General features: G+C 31.4%; 1 protein-coding gene and 1 long non-coding RNA gene across 2 annotated transcripts in view; one reads left to right on the plus strand and one right to left on the minus strand.

Moving 5' to 3' along the window:
- Positions 1-20,124, plus strand: part of LOC142329842 (uncharacterized) — a 175,612-nt gene that overhangs the window by 94,734 nt on the left and 60,754 nt on the right. Inside the window, exon 2 of the mRNA XM_075374704.1 lies at positions 17,296-17,383. Coding sequence (XP_075230819.1) covers positions 17,317-17,383 — 67 coding nt within the window. The 5' untranslated portion in view covers positions 17,296-17,316. The remainder of the gene's footprint in view (positions 1-17,295; positions 17,384-20,124) is intronic.
- LOC142329844 (uncharacterized) overlaps positions 1-20,124 on the minus strand; it is a 164,688-nt gene that overhangs the window by 54,268 nt on the left and 90,296 nt on the right. The window lies entirely within an intron of this gene.

Consider the following 20,124-nt stretch of genomic DNA (forward strand, 5'->3'; position numbering starts at 1 on the left):
TATAACTTTTTAAATAAAATTATGCATTTACAGCATATTAAACATAAAACATTATTCGTATATAAAAATAAACATATTCTTGTAATAAAAGTTTAATACACTAAATATGTATACGATTTGGATAAATATCTATCCGTATTTCTAAGCACATTAATATGAAAGATAATTAATATAAAAATTCAAATATATCTGAAAATATGACTGCATCAACCAACCAAAATATAATTAAAATTTTAAATCTAAAATAAACTTACGATTAGACTGTAATATTATATACCATGTTAAAAAGTGATGTAATTCTTTAATTCTCCCCTTTAGTTTATAAAAAAAAAAATCACTATACAAATTTTTTATGACTTCAGAGACTGAGGAAGTAAATATCCATATGTAAAGAAACACCTGAACGAAGAAAAGGTATGAAGGACGAAAGTAAGAAGGAAGTAGATTCTTCTATAGAAACATAAATTGGTTAAAGAAAGCAGAAAACACTTAAAACTGAACTGTTATAACTTTTTTTAGAAACTGGTGTAAAAAAATCACATAATGTATGTACCAATATAGATTTCTAAAACTTAATTCAACAAGAATTTGCTTCCTACAGTGGCATCAAAACTGAATAAAATAATAATAAAATCCTATGATTCTGATTCAACATTTTATATATATATATATATATATAAACCAAATGGAGCTATATATATATATATATATAAATACATTTGACACTGAAACTCCAGTTAAAACTTCACCAGTAAATATCAACCCGCCAACAATTCAAGAAGTTCTCGCAGCCTTAAATGAAATAAAAAACTACAAAGCAAGCGGAGAAGACCAGCTTTTCGCAGAACTCTGGAAACACTCATCAGTTTATTCAGTCAAAACTTCCCTACATCTATGCCTCGTGAAAATATGGAACGAAGAAAAACTTCCAGAACACTGGACCACAGCCCTCATTCATCCAATACATAAAAAAGGGGATAAAACTAATCCGGAAAACTACAGAGGCATATCTCTCCTGGATTGCACATACAAAGTCCTGTCGAGAATCATATACAACCGATGCAAAGACCAACTTGAACTGGAACTTGCGGAATACCAAGGGGAATTTAGGCCATGGAGAGGTTGCCCGGAGCAAATAAAATCCCTAAAACTTATGATGGACTTATATAAAAGACGGAAAAAATAACTAACAATCACCTACGTCGACTTTAAAAGGGCCTATGATTGTATACACCGACCATCCATGCTGAATATTCTGAGAAACCTGGGCCTTCACCCTAAACTCGTAAACATGATATAATTAACTTTAACCAATACCCAGTCCAGAGTGAAATTCAGAGCTGAACTCTCTCAACCCTTCTACATAAAAACTGGATTGAGGCAAGGAGACGGCCTCTCACCACTCCTTTTTAACTGCGCCCTCGAATTTGTCATGAGAAAATGGTATGAAATAAATCCCAAAAATATAAAAATGGGTACTAAGAAAAACTCCATCACACTAAATTGCCTAGGATTTGCAGATGACCTCGCTCTTTTAGCAAATAATATTCAAGAAGCCAAAACACAAATCATGAGCCTTCAAAACCTAGCACAAAAGATAGGTCTTCATATCTCTTTCGAAAAAACTGAACTAATGGCCATAGATCCTCTGGTAATAGAGCACATTACGGTAAACAATCAGAAAATTAAAATAGTAAAACAATTTAAATATCTAGGGGAAATAATAACATAATTTAAATGAAATAGTGACATGGCAAAACAGGACAAATAAAATGATTAAATCCCAAAAATTAACTTGGTCAACATATAACAAAAAATGCCTTTCTGCTAAAACAAAACTTAAACATTATAAAACTGTAGTACAGCCAGAAGTCACCTACGGAAGCGAGACCCTTTTCAAAATCACTCAGAAAAACCGAATTGAAAAAATTCTGAAAATAGAGAGGAGAATTGTCAGAACGTGTATCAATAAAAAACACCAAAAAGAAGGCCGATGGTGGATTGTGCCAAATGAGGTGGTGTATCGAGAAATAGAGCCTGTTACTGATACTATGCGGAAAAAAAGAATCTCTTTTTTCGGTCATCTCATAAGGACACCGGAAACAAGACCGTCAAGAAATATCATTGAAAAGCTCTGGTTCCAAAAGCTAGAAGTAGGATGGATCAAAGAAATTAGAGAAGATATGAAAGAATTGGGAATTTCCCTGACCGACGTACAGAATAAAACTGGAAAAATTACAAAGCTAAAAGATAAAAGCATTAGATTTAAACAAAAGACAGACAAACGACAAAATACAACGAAGAGGGTGTTTACGGATGAAGAAAAGAAAGCAAGATCTGAACGGATGAAGAAATACTGGGCAGCTCGGAAGAGTAAAATAACACGCTTTTCTCAGAAAAGATCCAACTAAAATTGACTTAAGTGGTCCCATGTTGGCCGTAAAAGCATAATAATAATATAAATACATAATACAATAATACATATAAATATATATATATAATAATATATATAATTTATATATATATATATATATATATATATATATATATATATAATGTATTAAAATTTTATTTTTTTTAATTAAAGAAATAATAATTTATACCTGTGTTGATGCATGCTATTTCCAAGCTTTTACAACAAACAATTCCAGATTACGATTTTGTGAAATGTGTAAAAAAAACTCCAAAAAAACTGTGTTAATATATATAGTAAAATATAATATAATATATATAAAAATATATATATATTTTTCATATATATGTATAATTATAATACAAACTTTTATTTTTATTTTCATAAAATTTCATAAAAGTTTCACCAAAATCAATATACTTTATATTAGAAGGAAAAACTCTTCAACGGAGGAGTAAAAAAAGTCTACTATTATAGCCAGAAAGCTAAATTTCGGTGGAATAATAGTATACAACGAGAACCCCAACAACACAGTCTTTTTACCTAGAAATGAGAAAAGCTATAAATTCTAACAATTATAGGCAAAATATAGAGAATCTTTAAACACGAAATCCATCAGAATTGTTTTTGACGTGAAACGTCTTTAAAATTACACCGAAGCATACGGATACCAGAACAGAAATTTAATTTGTAGCGTAACGAATTGGTCTATATCGTTCTGCCTTAATAACTTCCTAATTATTAGTCTCAGAGACGTAAATGCGGTGTCATTTTATAACGTATATGGTCAGCTCGCCGATACGACTTTGAGTTAGCATCAGGGGCGAGCGGGTTAGCGGGGAGGGAAGCACAGCGCAGATCGGCCAAAACTGGAGCTCTCGTTTATTTCCATTCAGTATAGCTCATGACTTAGACGTGATAGCGCGGTTATTCGTGTGTTTGTCGAGATAGATCGATTTAAGTAATAATAAGTGTATTTTGGACAATATTTAATGTAAAAAATTAAACATGTAAAAAAGTACAAAAATTCAATATGTCAAGTCAACCTCAGCCCGCGCAAAAGCCAACCGGAAATATAGATTGCACATATCTTTGGAAAGGGGACTTATGGGTCACGCACAGCTACCCCAATGTTCGGTGCCGAACGAGCGAAACTGTTTCGGGAGCTTCGCAAAGCTGGCACGGCGCGCTCAGTGAACAACGGCGACGGCGCGAGCACCTCTACCGTTGCTTATTATGCTTTACGTCTCTTAATTCTCATATCACAGGCCAATGTTGAACAAAATTATCGTCGAATATAAGTCGAAATAAATATCATGTAACATTTGGTGTCTGTTTTATGTTAAAATTAAAATTCGTACGCAGCGAACGTCTCGTTTGTATTTCAATCCAATGGACTAAAAGTGACTTGCTTACATACAGGCCGACCAATTTATCTGTAAAGTTGGGCAAATGAAGGGAATAAAATTTTCCATCGTACATTTTCAATTTTGTTAAAAAAAAAATACGATTGTGGCTCTCCCATTTAACTCTACAGATAAGTTGGTCGGTCTGTAGCTCGGAGGAATTTCATTCAAGGTTTCACATTAAACCAACGGCCGTACGCTCCGACACAGCCCCACCTGATTTTTTTTTAACCGAGAGATGGTATTTTAACATAAAATTTATTTGTCATTTAACAAAGTTATTGTACTTCAAACCTAAAAAAACGTTTTTCGACACCCAATTACTCTGTTTTAGGTTGAATATCATAAAAAATATGGAAAATACAGTCATAAAACCTGTTTTATGACTATTTTCAATCAGTCATAAAACTAAAATTATGGGGTCATCAGTACGACCCCATAATTTCAATCGAGCTTCGTTTCAGCGGAGAATCAGAAATCGGAGCGAAATCTTGACTAGTCGTAACGCGCTAAAGAAGCGTTTTCGGACCCATATTTATATGAAATTTTTTCATTATTTTAATGAGAGAAATACGCCTACGAAGTTAGCGGAATCCTCCCGGGACACTGTGTAAAATACATAATTGTTAGTTAAATATTACAGCATACGTTCTCAAACTGTGGGATAACGGGCCCTTGTAGGTGCTGGAGACCTTCAGGAGGACGGTAGAAAAGCCACAGAAAATTGGGGGCGTTCAGGCGGTCTAGGAAGACGATGGTTGAAAAAAAAGGCAAAAATTATGTTTTCCTGATATTTCAAACCAAAATATAAAGTAAAATGTAAGCTTCAACTCAGAGATAGGGTATGCCACGTTTAAAAACAGTAATTGCAATTGCTGTTTTTAAAAGCGAATCTTAAAAACAGCAGTTGCAATTATTATTTTTAACAAATGGTAAGTTTAAAATTGTGGGGGGGGCGCTAGAAAACTTTTGATTCTCAATGTGGGCGGTGGGCGAAAAAGTTTGAGAATCAATGTATTACACTAATATTTTTACTCGTGCATTTAAATTTCTATAGAAATCTTTTTTTTTAATTTATCATCGATTTGTAAATCATACAAAATAGAATTTGTATAATTACCAACATTACAGTTCAAAAATTTAATAACATTTTTTAGAGGAAAGTTATCAAAAAATCGTATTCTACGTTGTATTCAGCAGTTAAAATGTTTTACTAAAATTGGGTTTAGCGTATAAGCTTAAAATACAAACCCATTAGCTAAAGTTTCTTCCAAATTTAAAATTTCAGAAAACGTTTTCTACAGTTGTTATTTAGTTTTGATTATCAATTAAACTGGACATTTGTTTTAGATTGCATCTCAATAAATGAGTGATGAAAATGTATTTCTACGGATTATAATGAAACAAAAAAAAAACTGCTTCCAAAATTTTCAAATTTTATCAGGGTTTTTTTCATTTATTTAAATAAATATGTTGTTTATTTATTTAATTAGTTTATGAAATTTATGTGAGTCTGTAAATTTGAAAAAATATGTATAGATTTCACAAAAAAAAAATGGATTTGTAAGGTCCCAATCGAGATTAAGAAAATTGTATCTTAAAAATTTCATTAAATCGGTCTCACTCACCTTTTGTGATACCAGAACAACAAACAGACACGCCAGATGTAACACATCTTTTAAGAGATTTATAATTTTCGTTCATTTTTAAATGGAATAAAAAGATGAATCTAATGGAAAAAAGGAATTTTTTTTATGAATGTACAGAGAACATTTCAATTTTATTTACCGGTGATGCCTAAAGATACATTTTTTTTAATCAACATTAAATACATAATCTCGATTTCAATTTTATCCGAAACTATTAACATGAAAGAACTTTAATTTGTATGCTAAAAAAAGATTAGTAAATTAACTAAAGTGTTAGGTAATAATACATAATAGCATACAATTTGGTTAATTTCTAAATTACAAAGATAAATTTGAATAAAAGTAAAAATGTAATTATTCATTAATAGAAACATTTATTACGAGAAGTAATAACAATTATCCGGTTCTTGGCCAGTTATTTAAATTTTAAAATTTGCATATCACATGTACCTGTCTCATATAGGTGTGCTGGTAAGGAATGTTGTCCTTCCTGCTGATAGTAATACTAAATTAAAATATTTTTATATCGTTTTTCTTATTTGTACTTCATGCAAGGTAAAAAAATAAACTTAAAAATGTAAAATTTTCTTTAGATCTGTAGTTACAAATATTTTTTAGCTGTATATTTTTACGTACACGCGCGCACACATTATATTAATATTTCAAATTGGTATATTTAATATAAATAATTTCTGATTATTCTTACAATTAATTTTATTTATATCTGACTTTTATATCCCAATCGAATAAAAACCTTTTAAATTATCGTCCAACTAATATTAGTTTTGTTCACCTATTTACATACACTTTTTTTTTGGCTTATAATACCGCCACATAAGCTTGAAGCTTGTGAGAGGGATGTGGAAAAATGGAATCTGCGTATGAAAAATGCCATGCTTGACCGGGATTCCAGATTAAGGGAACTTCGGATGAAATTCCAACAGTTCCTATAATTTCTTGTTTTTATTAACATTAAATACATAATCTCGACTTCAATTTTATCTAAAACTAATAACATGAAAAAACTTTATTTTCTATACTAAAAAGAGAACTTTAAATTACTAAAATATTAGTAGATTAAAAGATCTACTATTTTTTAATCACTTATCCGGAGCTCCGGATGAAATTCCAAGACGCTACCACTCCGCCATTCGAGTGGCAAAGTGGATTTATTATTATTATTTTATTTATTTTACCATCCCCGGGCCGGATCCTGCAGTTAAATATTACACAGCCGAGAGGAGTGTCCTTTTACACGGATTTGAATACTAGATCGTGGATACCGGTGTTCTTTGGTGGTTGGGTTTCAATTAGCCACACATCTCAGGAATGGTGGAACTGAGGCTGTACAAGACTACACTTCATTTACACTCATACATATCATCCTCATTCATCCTCTGAAATATTATCTGAACTGTCATTACGGGAAGCTAAACAGTAAAAAGAAAAGAGGGGAGTGTCCTTTACTCTAACGCGCCTCCACGTCTCGGCCCGTCGGTCGGATCTTACTTTGTGCCCGCCTCAAACTCCCAGAGTAGGATCCGGCCGGCTATCCCGTTCCTGGGTCCCCACTCCGGGAGCCGGGACTCGGTCTTTATGCCAATGCCTCTAACTGGGACACCCCAAGTGGGGCATCCCCGCCGGGACTCGGTCTTTTTCGCTCGGGGATGCGAGATTCCCCGTGCCTCATCGCTACCGCCCACTCGAGCAAGCACGTGCGAACGGCAGCTCCGCAGAGGGCTATCCCTCATCCCCGATCCTTCTCCTGAAGAAGCCTCGCCACGAACCCTGCGATGATATCAAAACTCTTGGGACTCTGCAACATGGGGCGATGATGTTCTCTACCTTGAACGGTCCGGTAATCGCCGAGCAAGCTAAGCGGTATACATCCCACTGCGAGCACCAGAACACCACGTGTTCTGGGGTATCCGCGTCGCCTCAGTAAGGGCAGTAGGGGTCATCCGCCCTCCTCCTACCACACAGGTAGACGCGGAAGGTTCCATGGCCGGTCAGGAATTTATTAAACACATGTTTACAGCACTATGTTCTCTCTACGGAAGATATGGTTTTTAATGATAAAACTGGTTAAATTATCTGAGATAAAATTTATTTTTAGCAAAGATATCTATTACTGAACTCAGTTTGCAAATCTTACACTAAAAATACCGTTAAAAATAATAATTTACACTTTTTTTGTAAGTTTGTTTATTTATCAATTAATATTTTTATTTTTCCGACTACATCTCTATTGATGCAGCAACAGCATAATTATGAAGGGAAAATATTGCGATTGGTCAAAATTTTGAGAATGGAGATTTTTGTAAATGTCGAAGTTTCAAGACTGCCCTTAGTAAAAAATCTGTTGTGGATACCACATCTCTTCCTTGTACGCCTAACTAGTGTACGTGTACACAAATTAAGGTCAGAAGAATTATGTTAAACCAAAGAGCGATTAAATGATTGGTAACAAAATACAAATAAACGAAACGATGGTATTGGAAGTATATTGTCCGACAATATCAGAGGAGTAATAAACTAAAAGATAAGAATTTTTTGCAATTTGTTAAAGATCGGGCATATACGCCTTAGTAAATATGTTGTTCTTGTGAGGGTCTATTTTTCAGTCACTCTGTAGTTAAACTTTAATGTAGAGAAAATTAAACAGAAATTCCAGAATAATTAAAATTAAACTAGAAAGAACAAAAATAATACGATTCTAATTATAAATTTCAATTAATATTAAATAATAAGATGTCTCAGCAATCTATTACTTATACACATATGTAATAATGTCTATTAAATTGCATTTTTAAAAGTACATAAAATCTTATTTCACAAATAACTTTTGATTTAATTTTACATCTTTTTATTGTTATTATTGAATAATTATTTATTGAAATATTTTTTTACAACCACGGGTTAGTAGTTATTAATAAATCAATATATTTAAATTAAAAAAAAATTTATTTAAAAAAAGTTAAAAAAAAAAGAGATGAAGTCTGATTCGAACCGATGTTCCTTCTCTTGTACGACCTAAATATTTCATTAATTAAAGTTTTATTTGGCTATAACTCTGGAACCAATTAAAATAATTAACATTTATGATATTATTGAAAATCTCTCAATGAGGGTTTATTACTGCTGTTAAGAAAAAGTCCAAAATCAAAATTTGTTTGAATTTTGGACACTTTTGTTTCTGTCGATTTCAATCAAAAGGGGAGGCACACAACTAAATGTTACAACAGTCCTAAATCCAAAACTTTCAACATCCTACGGCTTAATCGTTTTTGAGTTATGCGAGATAAATACGTACACGTACGTACGGTCGGACGTCACGCTGAAACTAGTCAAAGTGAATTCAGGGATGGTTGGTCAAAATGGATATTTCCGTTAAAATCTGAAACCTAAATTTTTCTTAATTTTTTTTTAAATAGTAAAAAAGTTAAAAAATAATAAAATATTATGGTTCCACCCAATTTTTTCATTAACTATAGTTTATAGATTATTAATATTTTTCACATCTAATAATATTGTTTCTTATAAAAAGATTAAAAAATTATTTTAAATTTAGTAGTTTCTTAGAAGTAGCTTATAATTATTCAGGTACATACTAAGTGATATATGTATGTGTAATGTTGTAAATATAACAACAAGCGGAAATACAAAAAATACAAAAAAAAAGCAACTCACGTATAGTAATTACATATTCGTGTGTATTTTTTTAAGTAATTATCAAACAATTACCTTTTTTTTGTGTAAAGTTTATTTGCTGAGTGGTATATTAATTTTATGTAAATTCTTATACTTCCTACAAACAAATTAACAAATTAGATAGTTGAGTAATACAGATAGGAATGTCTAGAATATTAAAAAGTCTTCTAATTGTTCTAATTTATAATAGACGTTATTTATTATTTAACAGCAGAATTAAAATCTTAATTTGTTATTTCACTGAAAAATAAGACATAAATTACAAAGCAGATGCAGGAAGGTTTTCATTCTAATTAAACATTTTATTTAATATGCCGGTATCGATAACAATCTTTTAATTAAAACTGAAATTTATAAAAATCTTATTGATTTTATATTTTTATAGTGTATCATTTAAATGAGAATTTTTACTTTCCTGCCATCATAACTCTAGACCTATGCTGCAAGAGAAAAATTATGGTAGCCAGTTAAAAGTTGGGGTATCGGTTTTTTGTATTTCTCAATGTTTCGTGACCCAGTAAACCCTAGTAAAAAAAAAAGAAGCCTACATGCCTACCTAGGGTTTCTGGTTCACCTACATGCAAAAGTTGGGGATCGGAGCTACCCGATAAAGGTATGGGGGACCCTCAAGATACGAGAGGACGGGTCGCGTGGGATACATCCCAGATGTGCAAAACGCACACTTGGTGCTTCATAGATTAAGGACGGGAAGGGCAGTTCTCCAGCTGAGCTGTCCGGAAGAGAAAGTCAGCGTGTCCTGATGACTTTAGGGAGACCCCGGTTGGTTGGTTCTACAGGGGGCTAAAACAGGAGGGCAGGCTGCTGCCACGACACCCTGAGGTGACCGAGTGATGCTTTTGCCGAATTGGTTGCCTTAGAAGTGTTTAAAACAAAAAAAAAAAACAAAAAACAAAAAAAGTGGGGGGTAATGTTCGTACGTACGTATGTACGTGTGTTAACTTACCGGGTTGGTCTAGTAGTGAACTCGTCATGGCAAATCAGTTTATTTTGAAGTCGAGAGTTCTAAGGTTTAAATCCTATAGACAGTTACTTTTATAAGGATCTGAATAGTAGATTGTGAGATTGTGGATACCGGTGTTCTTTGGTGGTTGGGTTTCAAATTAACCACACATCTCAGGAACGGTCGACCTGAGACTGTATAACACTACACGTCATTTACATTCATACATATAATCCTCATTAATCCTCTGAGTATTACCTTACGGTAGTTGCGAAAGCTAAACGGAAAAATAAAGAAGATGTACGTGTGTTGGGGTGCTTGAAGCTGAATAATTTTTGACTAGATGAACAGGGTTTGATGAAAGTTTGTAAAGAGACTCGTGTATATAGGACAATGGGTAGGCAAAGGTTTGGGGTCAATATCTCCAGGGAGTGGGGTACATAAGTTTCTTTGGAGTAAATTTTCTTAAAATTTTGCAAATATAACTCCACTTCTTTTTAAGCTCGGTATATGCTTATCTTACCATTTAAAAAAAAAATTTTCTCCCAAATTCTTCTCCTCCCACAAAAATCGAAAAAGCTATCTTTTTATGTATTGCATATCTGTTAACCAAATTTTTTTTATTCACAAAAAAAAAATAGTAGTATTGCAAGAGGTCCCCAAAAATAATTTGGGAACAATACTGAGGGAGGAGGATTAAAGTATAAAAATATCGATTTTTCAAAAACTCATCATTTCCCTTTCCTTTTTCCTTTTTTTTTTAGAAAATCATCATTTCTCGGCTTTTTCGATCGGTTTGTTCGAGAACAAAATTTGAGTTTTCTAACAGAAATATCTTACAACTTATGAAAAATAAGGCAAAGTTCGAAAAAAGTTATATAAAACATTTTTCTAATTTTTTTTTTTTAATTTCTGGTAATAACAACTGATACCCGGGCTAACATAAATTAAGTCAGCCAGTACGTTAGGTATATAAAAAGGGTTTAATCTACGACATAATTGTATATCCTACATACCTAATTAAATTAACCGTTAACTAACATGTTTGTTTTTGACCTACATCTCAACCATTGTTTTTGAAATGAATTTTAAATGTATGTTACCTAAAACCTATTTAATTCTCTCAATTTCTATGATGAGCGGAATAAAATTATTTACAATGATTTTATCATCATAAGGGTTATCATAAAAGAATGGTGCGGTTTCAGTAATTCATAGGAAGATTGTAGGGAAATTTCTAGATGTTATATTGGTATCCCTGAAAGCCTCCAACCCAAAAGTTTGTTTATCAGCAGTTGTACCGTAACGTCAGTTCTTGTATTGTTGTTGCGGTGAGTTTAGCGAGTTACTATGTTCTCGGATAAAGACAAAGCAAAGTGTGTTTAATTGATGGCTGAATTAAAATCCGTAATTTTAGTTCAACGTGAATTCGGAAGAGATCCGCCACACAAAAATAACATAACACGTCGGTTCAAACGATTCGAAGAAACCGGATCGGTTAAGAAACAGAAATCAACCGGCAGACCAAGTGTACCAGACGAAACGGTTGAACTAATTAGACGATCGGCAATTAGAAGTCCTGGGAAGTCCATGCCCTGTTGAACCGTCGAATTAGGTATTCCAAAATTAACAGTTCACAAAGTCTTACATAAAAAACTGAAATTACACGCTTATAAAATCCAGATACTGCAGGAATTGAAACCCGATGATGGTGTAAAACGTTACAATTTCGCTGTTGAAATGTCGGACAGAATAAGTGAAAACGAATCATTTTTAGATGATATAATTTTTACAGACGAAGCTACATTCCACGTGAATGGATGTGTTAACAGACACGATTCACGAATACGGGGCTCTGAAAACCCGCACGCAAATATTGAGAAACAACGCGATTCGCATAAAGTTAATGTTTAGTGTGATGTGATGAAAAATCGTGTAATAGGGCCTTTCTTCTTTGCTGAAAAAACAATTAATGGAGTTGTGTATCTTGACATGTTAATCGATTATTGCTTTCCTCAGCTGGATGAACTCAAAAACATTCATCGACTTCATTTCCAACAAGATGGTGCTCCCCCGCACTTCAATGCATTGATCACGGACGCTTTGAACGAAAATTTTGGAGATCGATGGATAGGCCGGGAAGGACCCATACTTTGACCTCCAAGGAGTCCAGACCTAACACCTTGCGATTTTTCTTGTGGGGGTACATCAAAAGCGTTGTTTATACACAAAAAATTCGCGACCTAAACCGCTTAAAAAACAGAATTAATGAAGCAATGACAACCGTTAACGAAGAAATGTTAATTAATGTTTGGAGAGAAGTTCAGCATCGTTTGGACATTTGTCGAGCGACTAAGGACGCATATATTGAAATTTATTAATTATGTAAAAAAATTTTTGAGACGACAAATTTGAAAAATAAAAAAAACATAAACTGTAAGAAATTCTGTTTTAATTTAAATCATGTTCAAAACCGCACCATTCTTTTATGATAACCCTGTACTTTAACAAATGAAAGAATATCATGATGAAATCTGTAGAATTACATGACAAAATATATAAATTAAACAAAAATCAGTGATAAATAACCTAAAAAATAAAAAAAATGTATTGTAAATTTGTTTTTCAGTATATTTAAAGTGTTAATGAAATACTAAGAAGATTTGAAAATGTATATCTACTAAGAAAATTTGCATAACAACCCGTTGTTTTTTTTTTCAGAAAGTTTTTTATTTTCTATTTATGAATAATCAATTTTAATATCTAAAAATAAGTTTTAGTCTACATTCCAAAATGTATAACATAGAAATGTTTCATATATACATTAAAGATAAAAATCTATGATAATATAAATTTAAAATAAATTAAATTTGAAAATAAATTTCAAGATCAATGTTGTGTAAAATAATCTTTTTTAATTAATAAAATGATTAAAGAATTTGATAAAAAAGAAGAAGAAAACGTAATATAAAGGTTGAAATAGGCAAATAAAAGAGATAAGAAAAAAGGGAGAATCTGAATCGGCGTGAGTAGGGGAATGTTAAAAAAAATATTTGCATAACAGGTCTGCAGAATAACATAGAACTGGACCAAAGTCTCTTGACAAGGTAAACAAAGTTCAATAACCTTTTTCTTTTTTCTTTTTAATCTCGTATCGTATTTCAATTTTACATAATAATAATAAATAATTTAATAAATACCCAAATTATATTAAATAAAAAAATAACACGCTTTTTTTTATTTTATACATTTACATCAAAGGTGAATCATTCTCCATAATAACAAAGTTCCTTGTAATTCATGCCAGTTAAAATGTAATTTCTAATTAATATATTAAACATTAATTATAAGTAATACCTCAACTCATTTACGCTATTAAACTCTGTTTTTTTTTTTGTTTTTTTTCATGAATTTTTCTTTCTTACAACTTCCATAAACTCTTGTACATACACTAATATGTATAAGTTTTAACATATTTAAAGTAACATGTTTTGCTGTTTTATAACAGTGTTAAATTTTTGTGATAACACCTAGAATTCTTTTATAAATAAGGTAATTTTGCAATAAAAAAAATATATACTTTTTTTCGATTAGGCCTCTAGGGATCACGGACAGAAAAAATCCAACAAATTTATTCTTTTTGTTCTCGTTTTATCTTCAGTCCGTTTTATTCGTGATCTTTTGGCTTTATCTGGGAGTTACCGTTTTTTATGTTTTATAAATTGATCTTGATCTTGTACTATATTTTCGTTAAATTTTTAATATTTTTATCAACATCCGAGAACCATGTAAGTTAAGTTTTTGCTGCATTAAATCTATCAAAGATTTGTTTTGTAAGTCTTTGTGGATCAATTCTGTAAAAGTGGCCATAAAATTGTAACTTTCTTTTTCTTATTGTGTTGTAGATTTTATATATGTTTCTGTAAATTTCGTTTTCGCTTTTGAGTTTCTGGATTCCGCTTTTAAATTCTGAAAAACATAAATGTTTCTTAGGATTCTTTTTCCACTAGAAATTTTTGAAAATCTACTAAAAATTAAAATTTCTGAAAATGATTCGGTATTCGGTTACATATAGGGCTTCGGTTAAAATGATTGTGTTGTAATGTTTTATTTCAGTATTATAAGATAGTGATTTTTTATTGTAGATGTTTTTTGTTAACGTAAAGGCGAGATTTTCTTGACTCTTTCTCTCATCGCTTCTTTTTCTAAAACGTTAGTGGTTATGATTTTGCTAAGGTATTTAACTCTTTGGATTTCTTCATTTTCGTCTATTTTGATTCTGGTTTCTTTATTTTCCTTATTGTTTGTGAACCGTTACGTTTTTTGAAAGGAGTACTGTAATACTATTTTATTTGCGCATGCGTTTAATTTTTGTATTTTAGTTTGTGCTTCTTGATTATTTTTAGCGAAGATGGCAATATCATCTGCAAATGCTAGCAGTAGTGCGTTTATTTTAGGTCCTTTGTTTCTAATAACAGGGTGTTTGCGATGTTTAGTTTCTCAGATTCTTTGGTTCATTCTCTGATCAGTTTTTCCAATGCATAACCGAAAAGATTGGGGACAGTCCATCTCCCTGTCTCACTCCTGTCTCGATTTCAAAAGGGTCGGAACCCTTAACTTAACTTTAGATTTTGTGTTAGAATTTGTTTGATTGTGCTTATTACGCGTGTATTTTGAATTCTTCGAGCATTTTAAAAAGGGATTCGTGATGTATGGAGTCATATGCTTTTTTAAAGTCAACGAAAACAGTTATTGTATTGGGGTTTTCGTTTTGAGATATTGTAGAATTTATTTAAGGTTAAAATTTGCTCTATGCAGCTTTGGCCTGGTCTGAAGCCGCCTTAGTATTCCCCAATTTCTTTCTCTATTGTGGGTTGTATGCGGTTAAGTAGAGTTTTGAATAGTATTTTACAGGAAACTGATAACAGAAAAATTCCTCTGTAATTGTTTATATCGGTTTTTGCGCCTTATTTTGTAAGATGGGTGGATTAAGACATTTATCAATTCTTCGGGGATTTTCTTGGTTTCCCAAATTACTTTGAAGGTGTTCTCTAGTTTTTCGCTTAATTAGTTTTTCCCGAATTTAAGCATCTCTGCAACTATCGATTCATTCAATATTATTCATTCATTATAATAATATTACTTTTATTACCGAAGAATAAATAATTAAAACTGATGGTTTTAACGAAATAGGACCGACTTGTTATAGAACAAGGCGGTCATTTAATTTTACAAAAATTTTATAAATGATAATTACGGTACTCTATTAATGCAATATCATTAATTTAATTTAAAATTACCTGAACAATTTACAGTGTGTATATTAAGCAACATAATCTTAACACGGCTGTAGACGATCTGATATAAGTTACAAGCTACAACCAAAAATGTTGTAGCCTTCATTTAAGTAACCCTCCACGTCAGTAAAACAAGAGGAAATGAGGAGTAAAGAGGTTTCCTGTTAACTTCTCCCAATAAAATATATTCCAAGTTCACAGAATTATATTTTATAATCAAGCCTTCACTTTGTTCACCGTAGGAACTCGTTACATAATTGATATCATTATTCTCAGAAAAAGCAACTCTGGCTAGTAACCATTTTTAATGTGGATATTTTACTTGTGTTACAGTCGTAACAAAAATTGAATCTGTATTTGTACAGTATTTGTAATGGAAAACAATCAGATGAAATTTTAAATAAAAAAACGAAAATTTAGAATACTAATAAATTAAAAATATAAAGCTTGCTAAATATTTAAACTTATGCTTCTGCAATAAAAATTATTTTATAAGTAAATCTCTAAATCCACGAAAATAATCGATCAAAGAAATGGACCCGTTTTACTAAGGTTACAGTTTAAATACGACGCAAATATATTAATGTTTTTTTGTTTTTTTTTTAATTCTTAATATTTATTATTTTGTAAACATAAGATGGTAACCTTAAAAAAGTCCCTAAACAAGGAAAATAGAAACCTGTAAAGAAAGATTCGTAGCGGTGATAATTTTTTTTAAATTACGATGAAATAATTCGATTTTTTTTAGCTTTCGGGACCACCGTTAGGTATTGCTTCGGAGGATGAGATGAAATAGCAATTTTGTAGCGTATGAAAATTCCACAACTGAACCGGATTCAAACCGGAAAATCTGAGACGCTACCACTCGCGCCACGGAGGCCGACAAATGATTACATTTAGTTACAATGTAATGTTTTGTCGCTAAGTAAAATAAAATAAATTACTTAGTGGTTGACAGGAATAAAAGGAGTGGGTTATATCAAATACGAGAGTGGTGAAAGTGGTGGGGTAAGGTTCAACCACTACCGCAGTCGACCGAGGGTATGTACAAAATTGTTACACATTTCAGTTGTTACAGCTGTCTTTTCCTATATACCCTTATATAAATAAGATATATATGTCTGAACTTATTAGATTATATATTTATTTTAGAAACTACAGGGCTGACTACCCGACTAATGTTATTAATGAAAGATGAATTTTTTATTAACATATGAAAAATCTCAAACCTGACTGGGATTCGAACCACTCCGATGTAGAGGTCATTACACAACTAATTGTGGAATACATTTTTAACTAAATGCGTCATTACGAATTTTATTTTTTAATCTATATTATTTTGTAATTTTATTTTTCTAACTGCCTCTATACATCAATAATGCAGATCAATCTAAAAAACTAACTGTATTTCTAAAAACATATTTTCTTGAGAAAAATAAAAGTAATGATAATAAATTTTTGATTATACATAATTATATATAAATGCTACACCACTATTCATAATTTTTTTTTGTAATCTGAAAGGGGAAATTATGAATATCTAAATTTTACAATTGTATAATTAACGAGCAATTTAAAAAATATATATAAAGAAATTTTAAATTAAACAATAATAATAATAATAATAAAATTTAATTACTATACAATGTCCTTTGCAGCATATAAATAATAAAATAATGATTATAAAAGAACAATAAAATAATAAAAAAATGATAAAATAAAAAAGAATAATCTTTTACTGATTTCTATTTAATTTTATATTGTAAAGATGACTTGACAAGATGGTTATATTGTTTTTTTTTTTTATTGCTTACTTTTAATTTTAATATTTTATTATGTTTTCATTTTTTTTTTCTAGGGTGGCGGATGTTCGGCGAAGATGACGTCATGGTTGACTCATCCACTGTTCATATATATCACGATCATATTAACTGTCCACCCTCAAGGTAAATTCAAAAAATAAATTATTAATAAATATAATTAAATTTATTTAGTTATATATGTATTTTTATAAAAAATCTATGTTTTTTTTATTAGTCATGTTCTATATTTAAAAACTAACTCAAGATTTGTTCGCCAATTATAAAAATTACATATAAAGGTTTTTTGAAATCACATACTTATATAAGATGTAAAATCAGTGTTAATTTCGGTAAATATACAGAAGTTAAGTAATACTATGAATTATAAAGTAAATAGGCAACAATATATGTATATTCTCTTTTCTTGATACTCTCCATTAGATTGGCATTTGTTAAAGGCCTCACGTCGAAAAAAACATCGGCTTTTATTCCTCCTGTAACCCTATAAAAATTAGGAAAATTATAAGCTAAAAGAAAAAACCTCAATATAATACGGCTAAAACATTTCGTTACTTGGAATGAGAAAATACACTATCATTAGTTTAACCTAAACTCTTCTATTCGCTCCCAAAATACTAACATAAAATGTTCAATGTATGTAAGTTATACTATAACTCATTGATTCTCAAACTTTTTCGCCTACCGTCCACATTGAGAATCAAAAATTTTCTAGCGCTCCCAAAATTTTTAAACTTACCATCTGTTAAAAATAATAACTGTAAATACACTTATTGTTTTTAAACGTGGAATATCCTATTTCTGAGTTAAAACTTACATTTTACTTTGCATTTTAGTTTGAAATATCAAGAAAACATAATATTTGCCTTTTTTTTAATCGGTCAACGCCTTCCTAGACCACCCCAATTTTCATTATCCCCTTCAAAGTAGTTCCCCAAGGGAACTACTTTGAAGGGGATAATGTTGTTGTTTGAAAAAATAAAAACTTTGCTAAGTAAAAAGTCAGTCTCATTACGTTTCTCACACACTTCGTATAATAGGGTCAAATAAAAGAAATAGCTAAATGGTTTAGTTAACTTTAAAGATAAAAGGAGATATGAGTAGTACGGTGTCAAAAATGACATCATCCAAGATGGCGGTGTTCGGCCATTTTGGATTGTGACGCCGTAGCCCGCCAAGATGGCCGAAAAATTTGTAACTGAAAACTTATTTCATTAAAATTTTCCTAGCGGTTCGACTTGTAATGATTTTCGAATACACATTGAATGGAAATATCTTTCTGGCTGGGTACAGTCTGTTAAATGTAAAGGATGTACGGTTACTACTGCGCATTCACAGTCGAAAAATAATTAATATGACTTATGAATCTATGTATAGTAATAATAATAATTTATTTTTACAGCAGCAGCTGCCGTTGAATGATAATGCATTTTTATAGAATGTGACAATACCTCTCCGGGCCTCGAACCCACAACCTTCAGAAGAAAGACAGATACGCTGCCAATAATAATAATAATGTCTTTATTTAAATCAAAAAATAAATATAATCTTAGTTCAACAAGATCAGCAGGCAAAGGTGCTACATAAACCCGATCTTTAATAAAACGCTACAAGGAAACATTTAGCGGGATCAAATCTAGCGAGCAAGGTGGCCTTGAAATTGGACCTTCACGATCAATTCACCGACCTGGGAATCTTTTATGAAGAAAATTACTGACTTTTACGCGGTAGTGAGGTGGTATCCCGTCTTGCTAATAGTAATGGCGTCCATCTTCTAACTGAGGAAAACGAAAATTTTGAAGTGAAATTTTCGAAGTCGAATCTTGGTATCCATTACAATACGTAGCTTTCTTATGAAATCTACCTAAAAGAGCTCTTTTCAAAAATACTTATAACAAAGAAAAAATAAATAAGTTCGCTACAGTCCTTCAAGCTTTCAGTAGTTAAATTCTCCTGTCATCATATACCGTTACTCCCAGATTTTTTAGTTCATTTAACAATTAAATTCATTTAAATAATTTAAAAGTAAAATTTCGAAATATCTTCGTGTTTCACATCCCCCAGACCCCAGAACTACCGTCAGCTCAAAAGCTTAAATATATATATATATTTTTTTTCACTTTCTTGTGGACAGATAACTGCTGTAATTTTGCGGCAAACACTTTCAAAATGTTCCTTAAAAATAACTCGTCTTAAAATCTCGGTGGCGTTTGTTAACGGCCAAAATCGGACCACGGGTGTGAAAATAGGGGAGGGGGCTTTTTCGAAAAAACAAAATATCGCTATAACTTTCTTATTAAGTAAAATATCGAATTCTTTTAAAGTTCGATTTCTATGAATAAGGGCCGTATATGAATAAGATTCCTATTCTTTGAATAAGGGCCTAAAATGTATCTAAGTAATTTTTTTTATATCACCAACCCAGGGCCCAGGGAGTTGAAAAAATGGGGTTTCGAAGACAAAAAAGAATACTTCCCTTAACAGGCACAGTATCGATACGAATCTGTTTAAAGTGGTCGTTTAGTCCTTCAAACATACCTAAAACTTTGTCTGAAACAATTTTTGAGGGATGACCAAAATGTTGCTGGAATTGTAAGATGGGGTTTGTCGTATGCTAAACATGTGAAACTTTTTCCATACAACCATTGTCGTATTGAGTAAATTTGAAGTTTTTCATAACCTTAAGGTGGAAATCTTTTTTATCCCCTACTTAGCACCGGTGAAATCTACTTCCGCCTTCCGGCGTGCTGAAAGAGATTTTTTTATTTATTTACAGTTATTGTTTTTGCACGTTCTTTCAAATTTATTCCTACCTGCATTTACGTTTTTCCTCTTTCCTTTAGTGTATTTATTATTTTTGTTTTGTT

Source organism: Lycorma delicatula, chromosome 9, assembly GCF_047948215.1.
Source record: "Lycorma delicatula isolate Av1 chromosome 9, ASM4794821v1, whole genome shotgun sequence".
Classification (NCBI taxonomy): domain Eukaryota; kingdom Metazoa; phylum Arthropoda; class Insecta; order Hemiptera; family Fulgoridae; genus Lycorma; species Lycorma delicatula.